The 24,681-nt window shown below is 38.3% G+C and overlaps 4 protein-coding genes and 1 long non-coding RNA gene across 8 annotated transcripts in view; 1 reads left to right on the top strand and 4 right to left on the bottom strand.

The window, feature by feature from the left end:
* Nucleotides 1-24,681, top strand: part of LOC120285297 — a 114,505-nt gene that overhangs the window by 62,024 nt on the left and 27,800 nt on the right. The window lies entirely within an intron of this gene.
* Nucleotides 5,872-10,147, bottom strand: LOC6739897 (protein yellow). Its single transcript, XM_016180986.3, has 2 exons — nucleotides 9,727-10,147; nucleotides 5,872-7,447 (listed from the first exon to the last, which is right to left on the bottom strand). Exons 1-2 carry the CDS (start codon nucleotides 9,962-9,964, stop codon nucleotides 6,060-6,062), a joined length of 1,626 nt encoding a protein of 541 aa, XP_016037524.1. The 5' UTR covers nucleotides 9,965-10,147; the 3' UTR covers nucleotides 5,872-6,059.
* On the bottom strand, nucleotides 13,376-13,707 carry LOC27208572. The gene has a single exon (XM_016184148.3). It carries the CDS (start codon nucleotides 13,674-13,676, stop codon nucleotides 13,461-13,463), a length of 216 nt encoding a protein of 71 aa, XP_016037523.1. The 5' UTR covers nucleotides 13,677-13,707; the 3' UTR covers nucleotides 13,376-13,460.
* On the bottom strand, nucleotides 15,139-16,157 carry LOC27208748. Its single transcript, XM_016184304.2, has one exon. It carries the CDS (start codon nucleotides 16,106-16,108, stop codon nucleotides 15,722-15,724), a length of 387 nt encoding a protein of 128 aa, XP_016037522.1. The 5' UTR covers nucleotides 16,109-16,157; the 3' UTR covers nucleotides 15,139-15,721.
* On the bottom strand, nucleotides 16,479-23,773 carry LOC6724767 (flocculation protein FLO11). 3 transcript variants are annotated; one of them, XM_039296942.2, is made up of 6 exons: nucleotides 23,631-23,773; nucleotides 22,967-23,108; nucleotides 18,895-20,453; nucleotides 18,447-18,605; nucleotides 17,390-18,067; nucleotides 16,479-17,270 (listed from the first exon to the last, which is right to left on the bottom strand). In XM_039296942.2, exons 2-6 carry the CDS (start codon nucleotides 22,978-22,980, stop codon nucleotides 17,041-17,043), a joined length of 2,640 nt encoding a protein of 879 aa, XP_039152876.1. In that variant the 5' UTR covers nucleotides 22,981-23,108; nucleotides 23,631-23,773; the 3' UTR covers nucleotides 16,479-17,040. The 3 variants fall into 3 exon arrangements, with proteins under 3 accessions (XP_039152876.1, XP_039152877.1, XP_039152878.1); XM_039296943.2 differs by having other exon boundaries at nucleotides 23,657-23,773; XM_039296944.2 differs by having other exon boundaries at nucleotides 23,677-23,741.

Below are 24,681 nucleotides of genomic sequence, written 5' to 3'. Positions count from 1 at the left end.
GTTTTGGAAGCCTGTCGCCGAGGCTCGCGACTCTTTTTACCTTTTGGCATGTGCGTGCAGTGCAATTAACTTTTGTAGTAAGTCAGCCGAAGCAACACTTGACATTGACTTGGCTGCAACAAAAACAGATGTAGAGATCGGGATTTAAAAGCATGGACTTGGGGCGACAATTTCACCTGTTGCCTTTTGTCGCTGACACAGTAACTTATATTATTTGCATGCGTAAAACAGGTTTATACATATAAAAGTTAAACTCTTTGTTTTGACTACTACGTACTGCTATCTACAGAATGGTTTAGTTTTAGTTTTTAGAAGTGGGCGTGGACAATTAGGGTTAGAGTTCATGTTCCATTTTAAGTGGTCGCACGCTGCGAACACAAAATTGGATTATCTAGAAGTATTGGTTAGAGAAAACTAGGGAGGCGTTAACGCATGTCTGCAAATTTAATGTGGGTAACTATTACAATATTTCCACCTGATCTCATGAAATCTTTTACCTACCTAGAAATCGTATGTGGGTCAATTAACTGCAAGCAATTACAATTGTATTTCCACATTAAGGCTTTTTTTTTGCGGCACAGCTACTTCAGCACATCGTTAGAGTGCAGACCTTGATCATTTTTGATGGTATTTTGTGTACACATTATAGTATAGTGTATACTAGATTCGTTGAGAGGATGTAATAGGTAGAGGAAAGCGTGTCCATTTAGCAATGTCCATCCGTCTGCCTTTGTGTTTGAACGTCTAGGTCTCGCGAACAATAATATCACTTAGCACACAGAAAATATGTTCATGATTATTATTTAAGATCAATGTTATTTGTTTATATCCCAAACTAATTTGCACAATTTCTTCATACAATGCCATTTGCTAATGGAACTGTAAATTTAGAAATTTAAATGTTAAGTATAGGGTTTTTTAATGTGATGAATTTTTATGCACATCGTGACTGGTCAAAATAAATTAAAAATAAACTAGAACTTGAAAGTGAAGATTAGACATTTTGATTCTTGTGATGACTGCGCTGTGCAAATTGGTTTCAAAACATTTATCCGAATACTTGCTACTTAGCGAGCAATAAATCCTAGAAACAGTCGCTTTTCTACTTGTATATCTGCCTTGCATTCCCGTATCAGAGTAACGGGTATATGGTAGTCGACACACTGAACTATATCGTTTTCATTTCATTTTTTCAACTCTGTTGGGTTATATATATTTTCTCTTGCGGGAATGGGCCGATTGCGTGTGCCTCGTGTGCTGCAGGTCTTAACTGATTCTCATTGATTAATTGCCATCATTAGCATACGGCAACGACGGCATGATTGATATGGATATGGGCAAGTACGCGTAAGTATATAGTATATACGAGTATATACATATATGTATGTGCTATATATGGGAGGACCACCGGCAAAGTTCCACCTCAGAGAAGTGGAATACGGAGCTCTCAATGGGACACACCACCTTTAAAGGCAAGTGGCTCTGAGTTTTTGGGATAGAGTCTTCTTCCAATGGGCGCTAATTGTTAACAAAATGTTGCAGAAAGGGCAAAGAGGGCAAAAAGCTCACAAGCAACCTCCAGTAACGGCGAATATCTCCCTCATTTTGTTGTTTCCCATTTATTTTAGCGGTGCACGCAAGCTTCCCGTAACTTAAAGTCCATATAAAGTCTTACAGCCGCATGCACGTCAAATCGGAAACCCTTTCCAGATTTACGTATACACTAGAATGTCGATGGTTGCATTCTACAGGATGAATAATATAATAATAATGATGAGGCACCTTCCGATAAAAAGTCCCAGACCATAGGAACAGTAATTGAATATTAAATGCTTATTTAATTTAAGACACCTGAACAGCAAGAATACTGATTAATCTCGTTTAAATTACAGGTCTTCATTCTAGAATTTTTGCATTTATTCAAGTGCATATAAAAGCGACAAGTGAAACCAACAAAGAGTTACCGAAGAATAGGCATTTCAAATGTACCTCATTTGTTCCACGAGTGTAAGGACCTAAAATGTCGCTTTCACTTCTATCCGCCAGTAATGGAAGTCGTCAATTCCCAATCGTGAAGTGTTCTTACTCTACACTCACTAAATTGCGTTTGCATGTTACCATATACATACACATGCTTCATTTGCTCCTCCGCTATTATTGTTTGTTATCAAATGAGATCGATCGAGGTTTGACCGCTTCATAATCTAGAGCCATCACGATGTAGTGGCTCGCGATCATAACGCGTCCTATAAAGCTGCCATGCCTTTCCATCAACAGTTTCCATATTAATAAAATCCACTCTCCCTGCTGCGCTCCTCATGGTATTCTTCATATTGGCCACTGTCAACGGTTGGGTAAAAGTAGCTAACAACTACCAGTTTTTCATTCCTTTTCATTTCTTGCGTTTTTATTTTTGATTTGTATACACTTTCAAAGGCTCGTACGGTTTATGAACAAGGATATTTAATAAATACTTTGTATATACATTTTTACATTTAGTTCTCGGAGAATTTATTATGAATTTATAACAAGGAGATTTAACACATGCTGTTTTAATATACCTTCTTTGAGAATGATGTATACGAAGTCTAATATTAGTAATAATATCGGTAGCGCTTACGATTTTAACCATTTTAGATCATCGACAGGGTAGATCATCATACATGTCGTTATTACCTTTTCTGTTTCTGGGGTCATAAGCAGGCTGAGCTGGGGACGTTTGGGTACACCGCCTGGGGCAACAACGTTTTCACTCCTGAGGCATCAGCTTATAATGATTATGACGACAATGATCGTGATGATGAGCTTGCGCCCGACCACAAGCAAAAGTGTGCTCCAATTTAATTGAAAGCGGTTTTGAGTGGCCTTGGCCACTCGTTTTTTCTTCGTTTTTTTATTTAAGGAGTTGCGTTATAGTTTTAGCTTTACTGTTCGAATTGACGAAATGGAAATTTGTCAATTCTCACCTGGCCATGTGAATAAATATTTGTGGTTGAGTGTGAGTGTTCGTGAAATCAAATCCCTCTTTTCAGATCTTTGCGGTCGACTTTCGGTTTTTCGTTTGGATGGGAAGGTCAGAAAGTCTTTAAGATAAGGCACTGAATAATTACCCCAATACAGACAACTCAATTGCATCCTTTCGGCCGCAATGTTATCCTGCCTACAAGAATAACCTTTTAATTAAACCATGACGATAAGAGCCCTAAAATCGTTTGACGCTATTCACGCGTGTTTGTCATATCGAAAATAAAGAGGCGGACTTATCGTCACGGTTCTCCATGAATGAACTGACTCGCATTTTACTTAAAAAAAAAGGGAAAAGGAAGATCTAGAGGAAGGGGTATTGCCGGATGAATGAAACTCGTTTGACATTTGGCACACGATTAGATTGGAATGCAAGTGCATTAGTTTTATACAGCTGCCAACTATATCTGCCTTTTTTTGTACCTGCAGACACAATTATCTTTTTTTGTACGACTACAGACTCACAATCCTTATCCGAATTTTTTTTCTGGTTCTGTTCTGAGTTCTTTTTACGATCCTACCACCAACAAAGTCTTTTTGTTTGCCCCGTCTTAAGTCTTGTTCCGATCAAAAGCAAAAATTTCGATTACAGTCGAATCTCAAGGGACCAAGCGATCCCAAATTGAGCGATTAAGTTGAACTTTCCCTGTTACCAAACAAGATCTCTCTTCCTATTAGTCTCAATTATTACATGAAATGCTCTTAAAAAATAGCATTTGCGCCAGAAATATATATGATCAAGAAAAAACGTCGAGTTCCGCGAAATACATTTTAAGTTAAACCCGTGAAAGGGAAATCGCGAAAAACTTAACTACGATGGCATAAAATTAGGTTACTCAATTTTTTAGTCACTTCTGTTCTTTACATTACTCTATCTTACCCATCTTGACTGACTAGGAATGAGATTGCGGATCACTTTAAAAGATGCAAACCTGAGGCGGCGGTTTTTTATATTCAAATTGAAAATGCAAATTCAAAAAATCATCGACCCAAACTTATACGAAACGGAAGCCACAAATGGCAGCGTGAAATTAAAGGGCGTCTAACGTAAAATTAGCAGCTCGTTTGGTTCCGCGGATTTATTGCATTTGAATAACTCAAATTATAGTCCCCACTGACTCTTATCTTAATATTTGTTTTGGCCACAAAAAATTTGAATGAACTGCTGCGGTTTGCCTTTATTTTTTAGCTTTGTAAATCATGGGGCCTTAACCGCAAATTAGCCACACGTAGGATATTCTTCTTTCTCGTTAAGCCGACTGCCTTCAGACAGTGTGGCGTGTTAATAGAGCAAGTGTTGTTTTGTTCACTTTTGGCGTTAAGTGCTTCGCACAGAAGGCTTTTTTGGACTGTCCGTCCGTAATCACAAAGTAAATAAATGCTGCCTGCTCTTTGTTCCTCTGTTTGTTTTTCGACATTTTGACAAAATGCCCCGCCCCGAGACTGGGAATATAAACAAACCGTCCGGTCGCCTGGTAGTGTAAATAATTGCCGATGCACCGAAAAAAAGCTCAACATTTTGGCTAACATTATGTATTGTAGATGCTGCAATTTATAACTAATATTTTCAAGGATAATGTTTCATTCTTCAAACTAATATGCACCCAAAAACAATTGTCAAATTGACAATTATGACATGTCAAATGTCATAAAATATTAAATTTATACTTTATAAAACATTTTCTCAAGTACATTTACTACTATTCAATATGAGTTATTATTTCCACGTAGCATAAATGAGAGAGAACCCTATAGTCGAGTTATATAATTTGCATATATCTATAATGTACAAGTAAACATAATGTTGCAATACTCATCGGATTTCTGAGCAATCAGATTTGTAAAAGGCGAAATCAATTATTATAAAATACATTATGACTTATACTACTCCAAAAAACCAAAAAAAAAACCGTCTACCGCTGTGCGTAAAAAAGGAAGCATTTTTTTAACAATTGGATGCATTTTTTTTTTTGCTGAGACCAAGAGTATGCAACACATAATATATACTGGCCAATAGAAGCCCCTCGCAAAAAAGTAGGCAATATAAGTAAGCAAATTAGGAAAATTCTAAAAAAAACACTGATTGTCAATTGTCAAATTGACAATTATGACATGTCAAATGTCATAAAATATTAAATTTATACTTTATAAAACATTTTCTCAAGTACATTTACTACTATTCAATATGAGTTATTATTTCCACGTAGCATAAATGAGAGAGAACCCTATAGTCGAGTTATATAATTTGCATATATCTATAATGTACAAGTAAACATAATGTTGCAATACTCATCGGATTTCTGAGCAATCAGATTTGTAAAAGGCGAAATCAATTATTATAAAATACATTATGACTTATACTACTCCAAAAAACCAAAAAAAAAAACCGTCTACCGCTGTGCGTAAAAAAGGAAGCATTTTTTTAACAATTGGATGCATTTTTTTTTTTTGCTGTGACCAAGAGTATGCAACACATAATATATACTGGCCAATAGAAGCCCCTCGCAAAAAAGTAGGCAATATAAGTAAGCAAATTAGGAAAATTCTAAAAAAACACTGATTGATGGTGTTTAATCAACTGTAACCAGAGCTCTGACAACCCCAAAAGAAGAAAGTAGAGATAGTAGCAGGTGTATGTACCGGGAATCTCCGTTTTTCAAATGAGGAACCTGCAAATCCTTTGATCTAGAAGGTGCAAAGGACACTCATATGGCAGATCTTTTGAACAGCTCTATCATCCTACTTTCTGGCCTGGTAGTAGTAGTCCAGAAAATGTACAAATATATTTAAAGTTTTTGCATACTTACATTTTTTTCCCTTTTCCCGCTCAAAAAATTGCGTAAACTCTTAACCTTCAAAAAAAAGTTGATTTATTATTATTTTTTGCTTAACATACCTAGATAAAGTATTGATTTGCCACTTGCTCATACGTCGTGTGGTTTTTAACCGCTGTTGCCCTATGTTGTTGTCTTAAAATATTCTTTACATCAATCGAGTGTGTGAGAATATACCCAAGTACCGTGTATAGGATTATGTTAACCTTGATGCTGATGATGCCACCACCCAGATTGGCGGGCATTCACATAAGTTTTTAACCCACCATCCTGCACACCCGGTTGGGCGGGTTGATGGGTGGGAAATAGATGGGGACCACTTGTCTCGTAATTTATGCCGTTGTGCTGGTTGAAAATATAGGCCTTTGGCACCTCCACTCCTGCAGGACCCACAGAATTTGTAGAGACGCTAATACTGGAGACTACATTGCCTGAATTGGCGGGCAAATAAGTGCGACTTGGAGGAGGCGGCGAGGAAGCCCAGCTGGTCTGAGGTTTCTGTGGCAAGAGAGGACGATATTGTTTTGTATATAACGGTGGACCCATTGGCAAAACGGCTTGTTTTGGTATTGAAACGGTATTTGGCGGCCCATAGGCGTTATTCCTTAAATCACACACAGTATTCTCAATCAAAGTGGCCAAAGGAGCCGTGTAAATTCGGAAATTAGTATCTGAATAATCCAAGTCAGACAGCAAGAAAACGGGCATCCTATCTGATAGAACCCAAACATTTTTGTTCTCATCAATTTTCACATCGGCCGGAAAAACTAAGCCAACGTCATCGCGATCCACAATGCCATGAAATTGTGGTGAGTACGGCATTGATGAGTGCCAGCAACCCACTGCATTTTGATCTATTAAATTGAACAGCTCAATACCATCATCGCTCATCACACGTGAAGTGGTATGGGAGTTTGGACCTCGTTCATCTAAGGCAACAAAGTCATGATAGCTATCTTCCGTCCTGGTTTCATCCCTCAAAATCCTCGTGGATACGGCAAATTGTCGATGACTTGCTAACGGACTGAAGTACAGGGTACGATAACCATCCGATCGAATGGGCGAAAGAGACATACCAAATATACCCTCCTCGCCCCATTGGAAGTTAATACCAGCGACGTTGAAATCGCCCCTCAATGGATCGGGGAAAAAATACGAATGAGCCGAGAATCTCCACGACTTGTTCAGTTCCCAGGAGTAAGCAATCAAGCCGTATCCCAATTCATCGGCAAAATAAGCATATGCATCATCGCAATTTTTGCCTATATCCACGGCAATGTTAGCTATGAAAGTATTTGGATTTGTGTCCACGCCAGGAAGCTCGTATCTCCGAATTCGCGTATCCGTGGTCAAGTCAAAGACATTTACCGCATAGGGGCACGGATTAGTGGTGGTATTGCCGATGCCCACGGTTCCAGTGTCCAATACCCACAACCGACCACACTCATCCACTTTAATGCGATAGGCGGTGGTAATACTGTTGGCGCAATCTCCAGCTGTATTTGAGCGCCAATCTGGATACGGAATTAGCTCCGGTGAACCCGTCAAACTGCGGTCCATGTTTATATAGGTCAGAGTGGCCGGAATCCCTAAAAAATAAAATGGGAGCATTAGCAGCGCCAAACTTGAAGCAAAATTTTGCAATATCGCTGCCTGTTTGAATGTTTTCTGGATAAAATGTAAATGCATGCAGATGTAAAATAGAATCGCTTAAGTTTGGCTTTTAATTATTTATATAATTATTTGTCATTATTTTGGGCAAAAGGAATCATAAGCAATGGTAACTGCCGTGCTAATGGCTCTTTTTTCTGCTTGTACATCTTTTTTATGTTTAAAGATCCCCGGCTATATGTACTTCAGTCATAATTGGCACTATTGCAAGTTGCGTGCAATTTGCGATGTCATTAGCCGTCTGAAGCAATTTTGTCTGACATCATTATCAATATGTATACCATATATCGCTGTTAAATGTATATGTGGCCATCGGCAGTATTTCGACCGATTTCCGCTCCAGTTCTTTTCCTTCTTTATTTCTTCGTTAATTGAATTTAAAGACATTTATTGTTTCTAGGAACTTTTAATGTTTTTATAGTAGGCGAGTGACATTGCCACGACCAGAAAATATAGCTTTCAGCGATTTTCCGACCCATCTTCTGTAAAATCTTAGTAGGCGTTTTTGTGATCTTATTGTAGTTAAGATGAATTTTCAACTTGGAATGGGCCGTAAATATCGTTCACTCGTTGACAAATGCAAAATTGATCAACTATCGAGTAGCTCAATTGACTGGGGTAAATTATTCAATGGCTGGTGGCCTAATGAATTTGTATGAAATACGTGAGCTGAGTCGATATCCGACCAATAAATGTTGGCAATTCTGTGTTTTAGTTTCAGCATCGGATACAACTCCCGGTCGAAATCCGATTTTGATTTTGATATTTCAGACTTGATTTTAAACAGTAATCATGTACCATAGCTGTTGTCGCCATAACCATCGGATTTTCTTATGTAAATGTAGTTACACAAATCTTCATAGAATAGTTTCCCAATTGAGCGGTCAATGATAATATCTATAATTAATCATAGCCCATAACTGTCACTTTCAGGTATTCTTTAGCCTGTTGTTGCCACCACCGATTTGCTTTGACTAATTGATTTGCTTCGATGGCCATTGAAGCATGCCTTTAAATGTTCCACTTTGCCACAACTTTCACTATGTTTTGTTTGCGGTAACTTGGGGTTTATTTTTTGCCGATTCGGCCTTCTGGGCTATTATTTCATTGACTGGAGGTAGTTAGTCAGTCAGATATCTTTTTAAAAAGAGACCTCAAGGCCGGGCCAGAATATTTTAATATACTTTATAATACTATGCCATTACATTAGAAGTATCATATAGATATCCTTAAAGAGGGTGTTTTTACTTTTAGACAAGTTTGGGTGCTTCGGTCTACAAGATTTTTTAGCATCGCATTTTGAATCGATACAGCCATGTTTTTCTGTGTAAATACCAATTATAAGCCTTGCACAATAACTAATCAATCATCGAAAGCATTCATAGACGTACTGAAGTATTCCTATGCGGATCATATAATCTTAGCAATAGTTTTACTTAGGTTTCATTGCTTTGTAAAATTTTCTAGTTTTGTGTTTAAACTATTTAATAAAAAATTTGCTGTAATTATTGTGTAATTATTTGAAGCAAAATCATTTGTGTGTTTAATAAAACGTGAGTCACAGAACAATGCCGTCGTATTTAAACATTTCGCCACTCTCACATTTGTTGAACTGAAAGCTAATCATTGGTTAATAGCTAATGCCATAAGAGTATTGTTTGTGATTGGATTTCCATTTCTATGTAGCGACCCTGAAGAAGGCTTCACAATTCGGATGGTAATACAATACAATTTAATACAGTATAAAGCCAATGCCACGCTATTGGCTTCGATTTTACAACGTTTAATCGTTTAAAATGTTAAAATAACGCGCAGGTACCAACCGGATTTATGAGAGGTCGCCACGCTAAAACCTTTACAAGGGGGGGCTCTCAAAATATATTGTCATATTTATTCCTCTGCCAAAATGGAGAAAAAATACATTTGTCTGTACTTGTTTAAAGTTAAATAATATTATTTTCTAAGAAGAATAGAAAGACAAAAATCGTTTGTTCTTATTTTTATCCGAATTTTAAAATAAATAACAAGCTCTTATTTGAATACCTAAACTAAATGAATTTGGTGTTTTTACAAGATATATAAAAACTGTCAACCACTAGCAACTCCACAAACAGATTTGTTAGTGGTAAGTGATGCCCCAAGTAATAATGCCACATGTACGATCTCCCAAAGGACTTGATATTTAACTTCCACTTACCATCCCGCCAGCGGGGAACAGTGACGAATAACCGATTGCCAAAGTGCTCGACTCCAACAGGTAGAGCATTTTGCGGAATATAATCTCCACTAGCCAGAGCTTGGTCCTTTAGTCGGGTATTCGGGAAAGCAAAGTCCAGTTGGTTCCAACTATATCGCTCCTGGAGTTTGTAAGCAGCCCACGACGGCGTCACCAAGGTGATCAGGGTCACAAGGATCCACCCTTTGTCCTGGAACATTGCACTTAGCTCTTAGCTGACAATCACTCTTAACACTTAAGCCAAAGTGTGTTGGCAATAAAAAAAATGTATTTGTTTATATAAGTTTAGCTATAGGAGGGTTCTTCTCTAGCCTTCGGCTGTGTGATATTTTTTAATCCTCTTCTGTGGACCGTGGCGCGGTAACGACTGGTGGCCATAATATGTCGGCCGCGTTTTATATGAAGTTTTTTTTCTCCAAAGACGAAGACAGGCCAATGAAAATGAAAACGAAGGCGCGCGCCAACTTCGGTGGTTTTAGTGATTCGGGTGGTTCAGTGTTCGGGTAATCAGGTGGCTTATGCTGTTCCCATAGATCGGCAACTTTGCGCTTTGTCTTCCATGATTGATTTTCACGCATGTTTAATAAATACACTCGAATCCCCCAATTTAATGAGTCAGGCAACACCTTTCGCTGGGTTTGGTATGATTTTTGGCCTTCGTCGACATTTAAAACTGCGCTGATTTGTGCCGAAATCACTTACAATACCTTTCGGTACCCTTAAATATTAAGACCTATTTTAAAGTTGTGACTACTATTTATTTAAATTTAGTGAGTTTATTTGACGCTCTGATTTTAAACAAGTAAATTGCATAGAATGCATTGCTCTCAAAATTTCTGAAAGTCTGAAAGCACAGTTCTGACAGTTCTGTTCTGTAAACAGTGTTCATCTTTATCGGCGCCTGCAAAAACTGCTCTGTTTAATATGATTTTTGAGTTGAATTCATTAAAAAAATCATTAATATTATATGAAATACATGCAGGCAAAAATCCAAAAATACCAAATAAATAGTAATTATAACGTTTAATATGTAGAGTATTTAAAGCAGGTGTTTCTTGTACACTATTAAATTGGAACTTGTGCTCGTTTCAATTGCTTAGGATTGGATTTCGATTGGGCGGCACCGATGATTCACAATTTACTGAGGGTCAAATATTTGGTTTCCGCTAGTTATTGGCAGGTGATTTTGAGCATACATATACATAAATAAAATGAAGTGTTACATAAGATTTCCAAAGGGACGAACGCGCTTTTAGGTAATTCCACTATCTGTGTGGTCCCCGAAAATCAACTGGATGTTGGGGGCGCCCTAAGTGGGTAATGCTCTAATGACCATCGCCGCAAGTAAATGTAAAAAATTCGAACCGAAAGCGATCGCATATCTCTCTTGGCCCAAATGCACCTGCTTGCTAAAGAAAAAATTGCAAAAGTTAAGTAAAGTAATACAACCAGCCACACGCATAATAAACATGCAAATAGGTAAAAATACGTTTTACGACCTCCGCAGATAAAGTGGTTTGCATTAATCCTCAATCACATAATCTACACTTTAAATAAGGAAAACCTTTCAAAATATTATAATACCAATTAAAGATTGCCGTATAAATGTAATATTATTTGTTCGGATGTCTAAAAACAATTTCCAAGATAATAATGTAACCATTAAATTACACTGTTATTGAATTTGTGTACTTTTTGAATTTTATATCATTTATACAATGCTTTTTTTTTCTTAGAATTCTTAAAAAAAATTTGAAGTTACTCAGAAGTTGTTCAACTTGATCCCTTGCCCGCATTCTAAATCTTTGCTCACCCACAGAAAAATAAACAAACACGGTGTGGCAATCGGAAAATATGTTGCACATAATTACCGCTAACGCTGCTCGAATTTATTGCGATCGGCAGGCTTATAAAAAGACACACTTGAAATAACCAGTACAGTTTTATTAATTAATTGTGTGCGTTGCATAATGAAATGGTGTATCTACTAAAAACGCAATTAATGATGCGATCGCTGCAGCCGTTGAACCTATAATTTATTTCGAATTGACTTGTTTTTCAGTTTTGGGCTTAATTGTGTGGGGGGATGCTGTGTTTGTCTGTTTGGTTACTGTTTTTCTTTTTCGCTTTTCAGCGTTTGCGGCAATGATTTATACGCGCTTTTCCCAATAATTGAAACAAGTTTTCTGCCCCAGCACAAAACAAAACAACATTATCAAGTGGAGCGCGCTAAGTGGCCAAAAAAAGTTGCCACAAATCAAACTACCAAAAAAAAAAAAAAAAAAAAAAAAAAAAACGCATCGGATCTCTTTGGCATAATTGACTAACGCTTATGCAACCGACCGGCAACATTCGACATTATTTACACACAGGATCACTTCAACTTGGGCGGAAAGCAAAGCCGAATACCGCATGACATTGCCCGACCCGTGTTTCATGTTTTATTTTCCTTATTCCCCACTTATGGCAGCCTGGACATTATCTTTCACCCCCCTTTCCACACTTGTGTGGAAATCCATCTTCACTGCAAAACGAAAAACCCGTTGCTCAACTTCTCTCACATTAGCGGCACACAGCATTTTCCGTTTTGTGTTATTTATTTTTGTGTTTTTTTTTTCAAGTTCAATGTCCATGGCCCTGACCGCCGGGTCCCCTCCTTTCGAGCTGGGATTATTTGGCATGGCCAGATTCGGAAGGCCGCGATTACTTCCTGCTTACACACAATTGCACATGTCCTCATGACATGCACTGCGCTAAAACTATTAGGCAAGTGCTCCTCCTTAGTAATCGTAAAGTGATTACGTTAAGTTAAGCCAAATACAAAATAAGTTCATTTATATAAATAAAATAGACAATTTCCACTGTCCCCATTGAATTCTGAAACTTTATTTGTTAATATGAAATATCGCCAAGGAACTTGCTAGATGTACTAAACCAAAACAAATTTCAGCTCCCGAAATTGCAACCATAAATGGAATAATTAGATGCCAACAAAGGCTTTGTTTGCTTACTGAATAAAGGTTGTCGTAATTTGATTTCTGTGTAATCTTGCACGAAACGGAATCATTACTTCAGACATAATTTGCCTGCAATTGCGGTGGTGCACTTGTCTCGTGCAAGCGAAGAAATCAGTGCTCGAAAAAGCTTAGTGGATATACTCGTACATATACTATGACTCGCTTCGAGGGGTAGGTAAGTCAGCGGGCTGCGTTCGAAATTTATGAGTGACTCTGAGACGTATTTATCTTAAGCCATCGTCAGTTGCATATTTTATGGCTATTTTAAACCACTCAATGTGGTAATCGGGCGATAATCATTTAATAGTCGACCGATCTCTTCAAGGCAAACATTTCCATTAGCAGTGGAAAAAATATGAAAATCTATATGATACATTTAGCATTTACGGGTTTAATGCATCCAGCTTCGCAATTTTAATACAACAACGGTAGAAGCATTGATTTACCTATTTATTTAGTTAAAACAACTCTCAATTTAGTTATCAATCCAAACCTTTAATAAAAAAATACATATCTTAAATTGGATTTATATTTGTATATTTTATCGTGTTAACATATCGCCATATATTAAAAAACAATATTAAATAATAATATTATTATTAATAAAACAATTTATTACAATGTAAGGAATGTCGAACTATAATTTAACAAAACGTACAAAAAAGGATGAATCCGTTCCTAGTTCCACCACCATGGCGGAGAAGCAGTGACGTAGTTGGCCACATTAAGATAATCCTGTTGAATGTCATTGGGTATGGACTCATCCGATTCGGAATTTCCGCTTTGGGCGGACTCGTCCAAATTATTGTCGTTTAATGGATTTGCGTAAGTTAAAGAACTTAGTATGGCAAAGATAAGCACCAGTGCCGGAATAATTTGATAAAACACCTTCATTGTTGAATTGCCTTTGAACTTCTAGATGGAGAAATTTATCTAAATCCCCCTTTTATAGTCAAACTTACAAAAAGGCAGCAAAAGTCTCAGGTGTTTTGCTGGGTATTTCCCAAATATCAATGTTTGTCATTTAGCAAAATTAGAAAAAAAATTAAAACTGGGCCATATTTGTTTTGTTTTAGAAGTTGTGCCATTTTTAACTACTTCTGAAATAGAGAAATGCGTTTTACGCCGGCTTTATTTTTCTATTTTGTTTTGGCCAAACTATTATTGATTTCCTGGTGAAAAGCTGTTGTTGCTGCTGCTAATATCGCTGTCGGTTTGCTGTCAATTAACTGGCTAAATAGTTGCAATTTTACCATGTTGCAGCATTGAAAACGTCACAGCCATGTCGACCACTGTCTAGTTTTGGCACTCGTCTCGCTGCAATTAGTTATCAATTAAAAACTATTTAAATCGCAACAGCAAACCGACTGTTGTTGGCTTCCTCCTGGTTAATGGCATTATTACCCATTTTGAAACTCTGCTGGGAAGACTACAATGAGACTTCCTGTAGTTGAAGCTGACGTGGTCCGGCGTATAAAGTTTGAAACACGAAACTACGGTTATTTATCCATTCAAATGAATTACTTAGAAACTTAATCAAAAAAATGTCCAGAAACTCGTCCAGGGCTAAGAATCGAGGGAATGGTATAAACCGACAATTATCGATCGTTTAATTAATGTATTAAATTTAGTGATTACTTATACCCGTTACTGGTAACGTAAAAGGGTATACCAGATTTGAGCAGCGGGTGTCTGATACTCTAGAAAATCGACTATATCATTTTCCGTGAAGGACTATGCTGAAACCCGAGCTATGTTATGAACAAAAAACTAAAAAAAAGGTAAAATCGATATCTTAAAATAATTGACAACTGAAGCTGAACCGTCTTAATCCAGATAATTATACTACCTGTCACTCGTACAGTTAAAGGGTTGTCTAGATTTGATGTAAAGTACGTAACAGGCGTTAAGAACTGTTTTTGGCACTATACATTTTATGTATTCTTGATCCGAAGTAGTATCAAATCCAAACTATCCACTTCGGCTGCCGTTGGAGTTGCATACCTAGCAATTTAAGATGAGTAATGGAATACGAAAGTGAGCAATAGATCTCGGAAACAACGGCTTTCCCACTATCACCGTCGCAGTCAGTTTAGCTGTGTAAGAGGCATGTGCTAGTCGAGCAACTTGACTATAGTGTTCTTTTTTATTTGTGTTTGGACAACTGCTGGGTGTTTTTAGCAAAGCTTAATGACTAACGACTGACCTTGTGTTTTGGGCACGCTCTGCTTCCTTACCTTTGAAAAACGGGCATCACGCAGTGTTACACTTGCGAGGCGGATTTTTATAATTAATAAGAAAAAGAACTAGAACCCAAGATTCTCAATGTTTGCAGTCCAAATAAAAAATAAATCAATACATATTTCAAAATTGTAATATTTCAATATATTTAAATTTAAATAACATTTTTAATAAAAACCAGAGGAAATGCTGTCGTCGAGTCACCCGTAACTCAGTTACTGCAATGGAGAATAGGTAAGGGGCTACACTATCCTTAATATCCCATCGATTAATATTAATCGAATTGAATCGATTATAAGCAAGCAAATTGCGCCTCAAACAAAGGTTAAAATTGCAAATCGTTTTCCAAGTTTCGATCGGTACCGGTTCGTTGTAATGAACAAGAATCAAAGGGGGCCCGAATCGTTTATCCGATAGAATTATACAGAAGTTTGGCTAATCCGTTTGTAAAAGTTTGATCTAAAAGCTTTTAGACCTATGGTAAATGTCTTGGAAACCACAATAAAAGCTCCGAAAATTATGGATTGTGTATCGAAATAAGTGCTGTATTTGGTTGAAAAGCGTTTCACTTAATGATAAAATAACGTGTACAATAAGCTAGAATGTATGGAATAATCAAAAAAAATTGGTGGTATTGCTTAGTTCTCATCGAATAAGAACTACAAAGAATACAAACTAAATATAAGTAAAGTCAACGGTTAGTTAAACCACCAAGGAGCAGGGGTGGGCAAATAATTATTTACATTAATATAATCCGAATTGGTTTGTTGTTGAGACAAGGAGGAGGAGGTAACAAATGCTCTATGTTCCAATTTTCCAAGATCCTTGCGATTTGGGGTAGTCTTTTTTCGATTCCATCTTAATCTCTTGCTATTTGGTCGCTGTTTTCTGTTATCCAATTTCGAGTTATCAATAATTTCTTGTACTCTCTGACGCTCGTGTTGACTTATGGTATCCAAAATAAATTGAAGCTGTTGATTGGCGTTCTCCAAATGAGTTTCGCCGCTTTCCTGTTCACTTCTTATGTCGGATAAGAGTATAGTCAATATGATAACCAAAACAAAAATAGGCACCCGGCTCGACATGTTGCTGCAGTTACTCTAACGTGTTCTTAGTCAATTCCCTACGTATTTATAGTCTACATAAAAAGCTAACGAACATATAAGCAGATTGGGTACATATTTATTTACTGCATTCATTACTCTTGACATCATTTTGTGAAAATGGCCTCAACAAATAACGTAATGTTAAATATTTGGCTAGCATATACAAAATAAGTTGATGTTAAAAGACATGTAGATAACTTTAGTTGGAGTAATCAAGGCTATACTTGAGACAAAGAATGAAGTATTTAAAGTTGGTGTTCATTTTCAAAAAAAAAAAAACATCTTTAGGCTAGATCAATAAAAATATTATTTCAAATGGTGCACCCTACCAAATCAAGTCAAAAAAGTGTTTGAATAAATTATCATGTTGTTCCTTTTGTTTTTATTTAATATATAGTTAAAAGTCGTTTTTGTGTTTATAATTGTATCTCAGAAAAAAAATATAATAAGTGTATCGGCTACACACTCGTCGATTTGGATAAGAGGGAAAAGGAGGGGAGAATGTTGGGTTTAACATATTCGTAGGGAAGTTGGCAATCATATTATAGTTATAATTTTCGGGTACTTTGTGCTTAGTGGTCTACGAGTGGCTTAGATCTCCTCGTTCTTGTGTCGCTCCATGTTTTTCCTTTTGGTGACTTTTTCTAATGACGTAAGTGGTACTCTTACTTGCAAAGAATATCCGCATCTATCAGTATTTTAATTAAAGGCATATGTGTACAAAGCTAACGAGTTTTTGGAAGGCAAGTACGAGGAGAAGAAAACTTAAAAAAAGTACATATATCAAACAATTGTTAAATGTTATTATCGCTTGTGTGGGCCACCCAGCCCCACTCTAGGAGTATGCTGCAGCAAATCTGGGCAAGTTATTATTACAGGATTCAAACGGGGGTAGATGGCAATTTGTTGTTTTACAGGATCGTTCCGGGTTTGCGGAGCGGCAGACGGCGACGCTGTCCCAAAAGTCCAAGACCGCGGGCCTGCTGCTTAGTTGTTGCCTCCGTTGCTTCCGTAGTTTCATGCTCCGGCTTACCGAGGCCTTCTCCGCCTGTCTCGTTGCTTCCTCCGGAAAACGACTCCTCTTTGTCGGACTGCTCCGCGGAGGAGTCCAGCGCTAAATGCTCCTCCTCAGCGGGGGACTCTGTAAGAAGAAATGGATATATGATTATATATATCACGTTTTGAACTGGGATGTCAGCATTCGGAAATCTATAAACTTTTAATTTTGCCCTAGTAATTTTTCCTAGCGTACGCCGTTACCTGTGGTGGAAGTGGCTCCCAGGTGGAGTCGTCGCTTTGCCAACAGGGGATTAATCTTCCTTGGCGCGGGGGCGGGGGCTGCGGATGCCTTAGGCTTAACCGCATCAGTCTTATGCGTTAGGGCGTTGAGACGTGGTCGTGTTCTAAGTCGATTTAACCCGGATACAGGAGCCGCTGGAACGACGGCGGCGGAATCACCTGCTTCGTTCGTCTTTTCGCTAAACTCGTCACCGGACGTCTGCTCCTCTTTGACGTCGTTGAGATGGCTACTGCTTTCGGCGGCGGAATCTTCGGCAGTTTGTGTTTCCTTGGGTGCTTCCGTGCTTACTCCCGATCTTCCCAATTTTCCGCGGGACAACAGACGATTGCCACCAGCGCGGTGAATGTTAAAACGGGACGGACGCCCTGATTCCCCGGTAGAAGGCGAAGTTAATCCAGACTTGACGTCCTCGGAACTAGCAGTTGCAGTAGGCTCTACCGCCTCGGCACCCTCTGAACTAGCGGGTGCTTTTGAAGTGGTTGTACGACTGCGTCCACGTAATCCTAGTCCGGGACGACCCCTCAATGTGCTTCTTGTAGTGGTTGATGAAGATTCGGCGGGGGCGTCATCTTCAGCTGGAGATTCCTCGCTGGGTCGCGCAGTCGTGGTTGAGACGCGCAAGCTAAAGCGGTTGCGAGCTAAAAATTCTATTACTTTAGTATTGTTTTTTAAATTTTGTGCCCAACAATAATATATATTTAAACGGTATTTGTCTTATTTGATGTGATTGTAATTATTAAATTTATTAAAAAACCTTATAGTTCTTGTTCAGCTTGAGTATTTTGCAATTTTACAAAGTCACTGGTCAAGATATGTAAATGCCAAAACCCTGTTATTAAGATACTTTATTTGATTTATACCGGATCTTGTCTCTTTAAAGAGGTTCAAGAGTGCTTGACACACAATTGCTAATCTTTTTTAAATATTTATATACTAAAAGTATTGACAAATTATTAATTTATATACTTTTAAGTTAATTTAAGTTAAAATCATAGTTTACAGTAAATAAATACTTACGTCTTCCTCGTGCGAAGGACGTACTGACAGGCTTGACTTCCTTGGCAACCACTATACCCTCCTCGGCGGCAGGGGCGGCTACTGATGTGGCATCAGGTGCTGTGGTGGTGCGAGCTCCGGGTCGAGAACGCCCTCCTATCGAGGGGCGCGAAAAACGATCTTGCAAAAGAAAATATTTGCCATATTTTAATTTTTGTTTGTAAATTTGACAAATGTCAACTTTCTAGGTATTACAATTCCAAGTACTCGTACCGACAGATGGCCAGGCTAGCGATCCTGATCTTAATGGGGTCGAAAATGCTTTCTTCAACACGTTACTTTTAAATTTATCCTGTACGAGTATATACTCTACGAGGAACGGATATAGCACTCCAGTTCCATGATTTTAACAAATTCCCCATGAATAAGAACAAAAAATTTTAAAAGGTCCTAAATTGTTTAAACTTACTTCTACCAGTCTTGTTTGTTTCTGTAGCCACCGATGCCTCAGTGGTGCTAGTGGTGGTGCTGCCACCTTCAGCCCTGTTTAACTTAAAGCGATTACGTCCGCCCAAACCACTCAAGCCAGCTCTCCTTCCACCAAAAAGAGAGGGAGCAGCCGTGGTTGTTGTAGTGGTGGAGGTTGTTGTAGGTGGTTCCGTTGTTGTTGTAGTCGTGGTGGTTGTTGCTGCCGTCGTAGTGGTGCTGGTACTCGATGAAATCTCATTAATCAGGGTGGTCATGACACCGGCCTCATCCTCATCAGTACTTGCAGTTTCTGTTGCAAAAGTGGTGAAACCCTCTGAACCCGCAGTATCCGGAATTACAGTAGTTTGTTCGTTATTAAGGTTTTCATTGGTCAATATGGCATAGAGATCTAGAGCGGCCTTCTCCATGGACGGCGTGGTCTGCTCAAAATCCTCCTGATCGATTGACATTTCGGTCTCCTTATCTTTCCTTGCCTGCTCCTCCTTAACCTGTTGCATTTTCTTTCTAGCTGCCTCCTCCTGTTCGATAGCAATTACTGGTTTTAATTCATTTTCACCCTTGCGAGCTGCCTTGGTCTGTTTCTCATCCGTGTTGAATGTAGCACTATCCACCAACTCCAAACTGGGGCGCTTAACACTAATCTTCTTGCGCTCGGCAGCGATTTCCAAAGAATCAAGAGCTGCTGTTGGTGGCACTTCAATGTTCTTGCCACGGCTGGGAAACCGAGTGATCATTGGAAGCCGTTCAGCCTCTATATCTTCAGAGGTATCAGATGATCTTCCTTTGGCCTTGCCACTCTGTAGGCTATTTCCACTCGGAGTGGCCGTCGTGCTCCTCTCGATATTGGTATATCTAGTCTTACCACGCGTCTCGGGCTCCGCAGATGGATCCACCTTGCTTGAGTCATCGTCCTCTTCATAGTAATAGACATACTCGTACTCGTAGTCCTGGCCATTGGGTCCCTTTTTAATCTCTATTCGGGATTTCTTGGTGTTCTCACTGCCCGCACTCTCCAGGGCAAAATTTTGGTTGATAAAATCTTCGTGAGGATCCACGACTATGTCCTCATCCAAGTTATCGAGCTTCTTGCCAGCTGTGGGCAAAGTCGTCAACAGAAGAGCAGGTGTCTCGGTAGTGGTAAAGCCCCTCTTCTGGGCCAACTCCAACACGGCGGCCTGCTCAATTTCACGCCTAACCTCGGCCAGCTCCTCTTCTTCTATGGCTCTTTTGGCCTCGATGCTCTTCATAACATCTTCGTTGATAAGTGCACTCAAAACGGGGTTCAATTCGGGTCGCTCTTTAGTAGGCAGCAGATTCATCGAATAGTCAACGGAATCGGTGGCCCTTATGCTTATTTTATGGGAGGTTTGAAATCCCTCCTTCCTCTCCCCGGCACCCGGATGTTTGTGTGAGGTCTCGAAGGGAACCGCCGAAGGTAAAATCTCCTCGAACGATTTGGGTTTGCTTTCGCTGGGTATATTGGAAAGGGGATCCGCTGAGTCTACCAAGTAGTGGGTGGCGACGAAGACCAGTAAAAATCTGTAAAAATATTTTAAATGAATTCAATATTAAAAAATGTACATATTATTTTAATGATCTGTCCCCCATGCATTGAAGAAATGTGTCTCCTCCAAAACTAAAAAAGGCAACCAATTATTATATTCACTGCTTTTCTGAAATGTGGTACTTCCTAACATTAGTACAGTTATTCTAAAAACAAACTTTTAAAAACGATGGAACAACATATAGTTTTAAAACATTGGAAAAGATATTATTATAAAATTTGTTTTCAGAATTTAGACTTTAAATAAAATCCTTTAGTAAGTGATATTCTCTTAAGGCTTTCTGTCTGGCTTCCGATCAGTGTGACCTATAACGACTTGCCAGTTTAAGATGGCAAGTCAGCTTTACAGCCCCAGCTGGAAATCTTCGATTTGCTGCCTCATCTCCAATCTGGCATGAAAACCTTTCACAATATTGTTAGCCACGCAAAGTGAATTGGCCATCATGCTTAGCCGTCTTATAAAGCGTGCATCGTTGGCTATATAGCACCACCGGCATCACCGCACAATAGTTGGGCTCTTTAAATCCGCGATGCAATGCAATGAAAGCGATACTCAAGGTAAACCGCAAAATGGTCCAAAAACGATCAGGAAACTAGACGCAGGAATCGCGAACCGGCTTTCCACTACAAAAGGTGTTAACCCATTTTGATTCAAACCCAGATAAAACCAGATTGAAATTCGCCAGTTAAGTTTTTCAGTTTCTAGCCAGGGAAACTAATCCTACTTAAAGAAAATCATGTGTGGACTCGGTTCTAGGTAGATATTAAAATTAGACATTAACAACAGAATGTTATAAATCCAACTAAATTTAAAGGAATCGGACCGAATCTTTTTATAATGGACTATAACTATATCCATTTTTTTATTTTTGCTGACCCCTAATATTTTTTTCCTGTGTACTCGAACAGAGCGCTCTTGACGATAACTTTTAACATTTTGAATTGTGTGCAAGTCTGGCTGCTGGCGTTCACTTCTCAAACAAGTTTTGGGGACTAGCGAACAACCAAACAACTAGCAAGCAACAACCAGCAACAACCAGCAACCTGGGCTGGCAACACCTTTCTGCAAAGGTAGACAACTTCAACTTACTTTAATTGCAACAGCCCCAAAAGCAGACAGCTCAACAATAGCCAAAAGCCATAAGTCTGTGACTCAAGAAAAGTTATAATTATAGCCACATTGCTATTGTTGTGCAGAGGGGGGTGTAGGGTTGTTCCCTCAGACAAGACGGTTGGCCCACGTTATGGATGAGGTGACAATGCGCGCAACATATTATTCATTTGAAAATGCATTGGTCGCAATAAAAAATACGTAATATTTTGTGCTTAGTTCTAGCTAACAACGAAAGAGAAACTTTTCCAAGTTCCTGTTGGTTATTATCTTCAATAAATGGCTGAGGCATAACCTGTTAACAAAGCTTACAGAATGTGTAGCATAACTCTGTCACGCAATGTGAAATTAGTTCTATTCAGTAAAAGATAATAATATTGAAGTATAGGAATTAAATAATTAATTAGTAGAATTAAAATAATAAATACGTACATATATATTGTTGGATAATAATATAAAAATTTGCGGTATTTAAAACAAATTTCATTATGTCTTATTATTACAAGGTACTATAAATAATTTGTTTTATAGACAAATCCCTTACTTTTGAGAATCCTACTCCACTCCCAATATGAACCCATGGTTTTTCTCTGACTCTGCAACTTCCATCAGCATTACAAATCCGTAAAAAGGGAGTGCTGTTGATTTATTTTTTGCTTAGCCGTTAGCGGGTGTGGCATGCAATTTGTATTATAATTTGACGATTCATTTCGCCAAAAACGGGAAAGGAAATATAGTGTCTACCGGTGCTTTTAGCTTTAGCTTCGGATTCAGGAATTCGAATTTCATGTTTTAAGCTTCGGCGGCCATTGACGTCTTCGAGAAGCAGTGAAGCGGTAATAAGACACTTATAAAAAACTGATATATCGGCACTTACTGTTGCAATAGAAACTAGCCGTATTATACCAGCCATGAAAGCTAAGGTCCGCGTCTTTTTTTTGCCATCTTTTCCACACATCTGTGTGGATGTGTATTCCAAAAGGCCTTTTTGAAAGAGAGATCGCTAACCTCGCCGGCTCGATCTTTTGCATACATAACTATATTTAACCAAGGTTAGCAGCTCGCTGCAGAGGAATAAGTAATTTCTACTTTAACCATTACGTTAAACATTAAAAGTCTAATGTTCCAATAGATTATATTTGTAAGCACAAGAAGTAAATCGATTAAATAGTATAACAAAATATTTTCAACTAGTGACCTAGGCTGTATATAGAAAAAATATGGAAATCTGTTGCACTGGCACGCACTAATAAAATATGAAATGAAATTTTACCAATTAAAGCCCCTACAGATCGTTAACTTGACCTTGGGCGGTTAGATTGTTTTTGGGCCATTCCCCGATAGTTCGTAATATTTTTTAATTTTGGTTGTACTTACACCTTGAGAAGCATTGTGAGATGTGATTGTTGTTCTTGTTGCTCCTAGGTGACTTCAATGCTGCTACAGCAACCTTTTCGTTAACTGCGATTTTTCATAGATTTTAATGACACTTTTGAAAGTCAACTGCGTGCTTCAGCTTCTACCAAAGAAAAAAAAAAATAATGTAAAAAATGTGCGTACAAAAAGAGCGCAAAAATGTAATGACGGAAATTGAATTTTCTTTTATTGAAATGCACTTTGTATTTTGTGTGTTTTTAAGCGGGGCCATATTTTCTTGTTGTTATTGTTGCTTAGTTGCTGTTGTTTACTTTCGACATTTTTTCGAGTTGCACTTTCACTTTTCACTTTTATTTTACGTTTTTTACAACTATTTTGGTTGTTTGCATTTATTTCTTTTTTCGGCAACAATGTATGTATATCAATTAATGGAATGAGGAAGTGCTGATTATTTGAGTGACAAAGAATTCTAACAAGGGTCCAACATTTTTCAAAACGTATAAAAAAATATAAAAAAATATATATTTCAAAATGCACTTTCTGGTGCTTTTTGCGGTTTCTTGTGTTCAACTTTCGATTGGGCTTTGACTTCTTAAACCACTGGTTACGCTCATTATATACCGCCAACCAACACACACAGACACACGCACACACACAAACACACCTGCCGGGAGGATCTTGTGGCAGTACCATGAACTTTTTTTGGAGACCTCTCTATATTTATTTTATCTTCGGATCTTCGGGGAGCAGTCACTTTCGATTTCGCTGCTAGCTGAACGTGAAATGGCAAAATGATGAACGCTTCAGCCATCTAAAACCGATGCCGTTGCGATTCTGCCGCCGTCGACTGAAGCAGCGACAGCGGCAGAGGCTGCGACTTCGACTTCAGCTTCGGCTCAAAATATCGGTAACATCGGAGATCGGAGGCCTCTGGGGTCTTGTATGCGCTAAAGAGAGAGGAGCGAAGAACGATGGGCAGGAGTGACGATACAGTATGTACATATGTATGTATGCATATATGTACACTTTTTTCTGTTATGACCATGCTAAAACTAAATCATTTACACCTGCAGTCGATCGTTGTTGGCTTTCAATGGCGTCTAGGCACTAGGAAATTTTAAGCTTCACTGGTCTTGGCTTTAAAAAAACACGACACCATATCTCATTCACTCTTAATAAAACGGATATTTTGTAAAGCTTGTGAAAATATGTGGAAACATTTTGAAAGAATATGAATCCCGTTAGAATATTATTTTAAATAACAACAATACAAAACGGAGTAGTAGTTATTATTTCTTTTAAAACTTTCTTCATATATGTGTAACTTTTTAGAAAGTATGATATTAATATTTAAATATTTAAAAATTCAAAAATTTTTTTAGTGCACCAACCACATTTACTTGCAGTTTTTGGGATGCTCTACGTTCGCATCGATCTCAGTTAACTGCTGCTGATTTCATAAGCCAAAACTGGTTGGCAGCTGGTCTCAAGGCCGTTTATTTATTCCTACGGTTATTCGTCGCCGTCGTTGATTAACCGCATTACACATTCGCCGCTTTGGCCGCAGTGGCCGCTTTTTTTAACCGCTTCGACTGCAATTAGCAGGGCACGCAACATGCTCGTATGCAAGCGATCCAACAGATCATCACCCAGGTTTCCCAAGTTTCTCCTCCGCTACTGTAATATTATCTAATACGTGAGACTTATTGATTAAC

The sequence above is a fragment of the Drosophila simulans genome, chromosome X, assembly GCF_016746395.2.
Source record: "Drosophila simulans strain w501 chromosome X, Prin_Dsim_3.1, whole genome shotgun sequence".
Classification (NCBI taxonomy): domain Eukaryota; kingdom Metazoa; phylum Arthropoda; class Insecta; order Diptera; family Drosophilidae; genus Drosophila; species Drosophila simulans.
Note: the sequence above shows the minus strand (reverse complement) of the source record. Positions and strands in the feature narration are given on the sequence as shown.

Coding starts and splice junctions, on each gene's coding strand:
- LOC6724767 (XM_039296942.2), bottom strand. Junction 18,606..18,894: donor AACAAACAAGACTGGTAGAA/GTAAGTTTAAAC, acceptor TTCTTTTGCAAG/ATCGTTTTTCGCGCCCCTCG. Junction 18,068..18,446: donor GTCCTTCGCACGAGGAAGAC/GTAAGTATTTAT, acceptor TAGAATTTTTAG/CTCGCAACCGCTTTAGCTTG.
- LOC27208748 (XM_016184304.2), bottom strand. CDS start 16,108: ATGTCGAGCCGGGTGCCTATTTTTGTTTTGGTTATCATATTGACTATA.
- LOC27208572 (XM_016184148.3), bottom strand. CDS start 13,676: ATGAAGGTGTTTTATCAAATTATTCCGGCACTGGTGCTTATCTTTGCC.
- LOC6739897 (XM_016180986.3), bottom strand. CDS start 9,964: ATGTTCCAGGACAAAGGGTGGATCCTTGTGACCCTGATCACCTTGGTG. Junction 7,448..9,726: donor TGTTCCCCGCTGGCGGGATG/GTAAGTGGAAGT, acceptor TTTATTTTTTAG/GGATTCCGGCCACTCTGACC.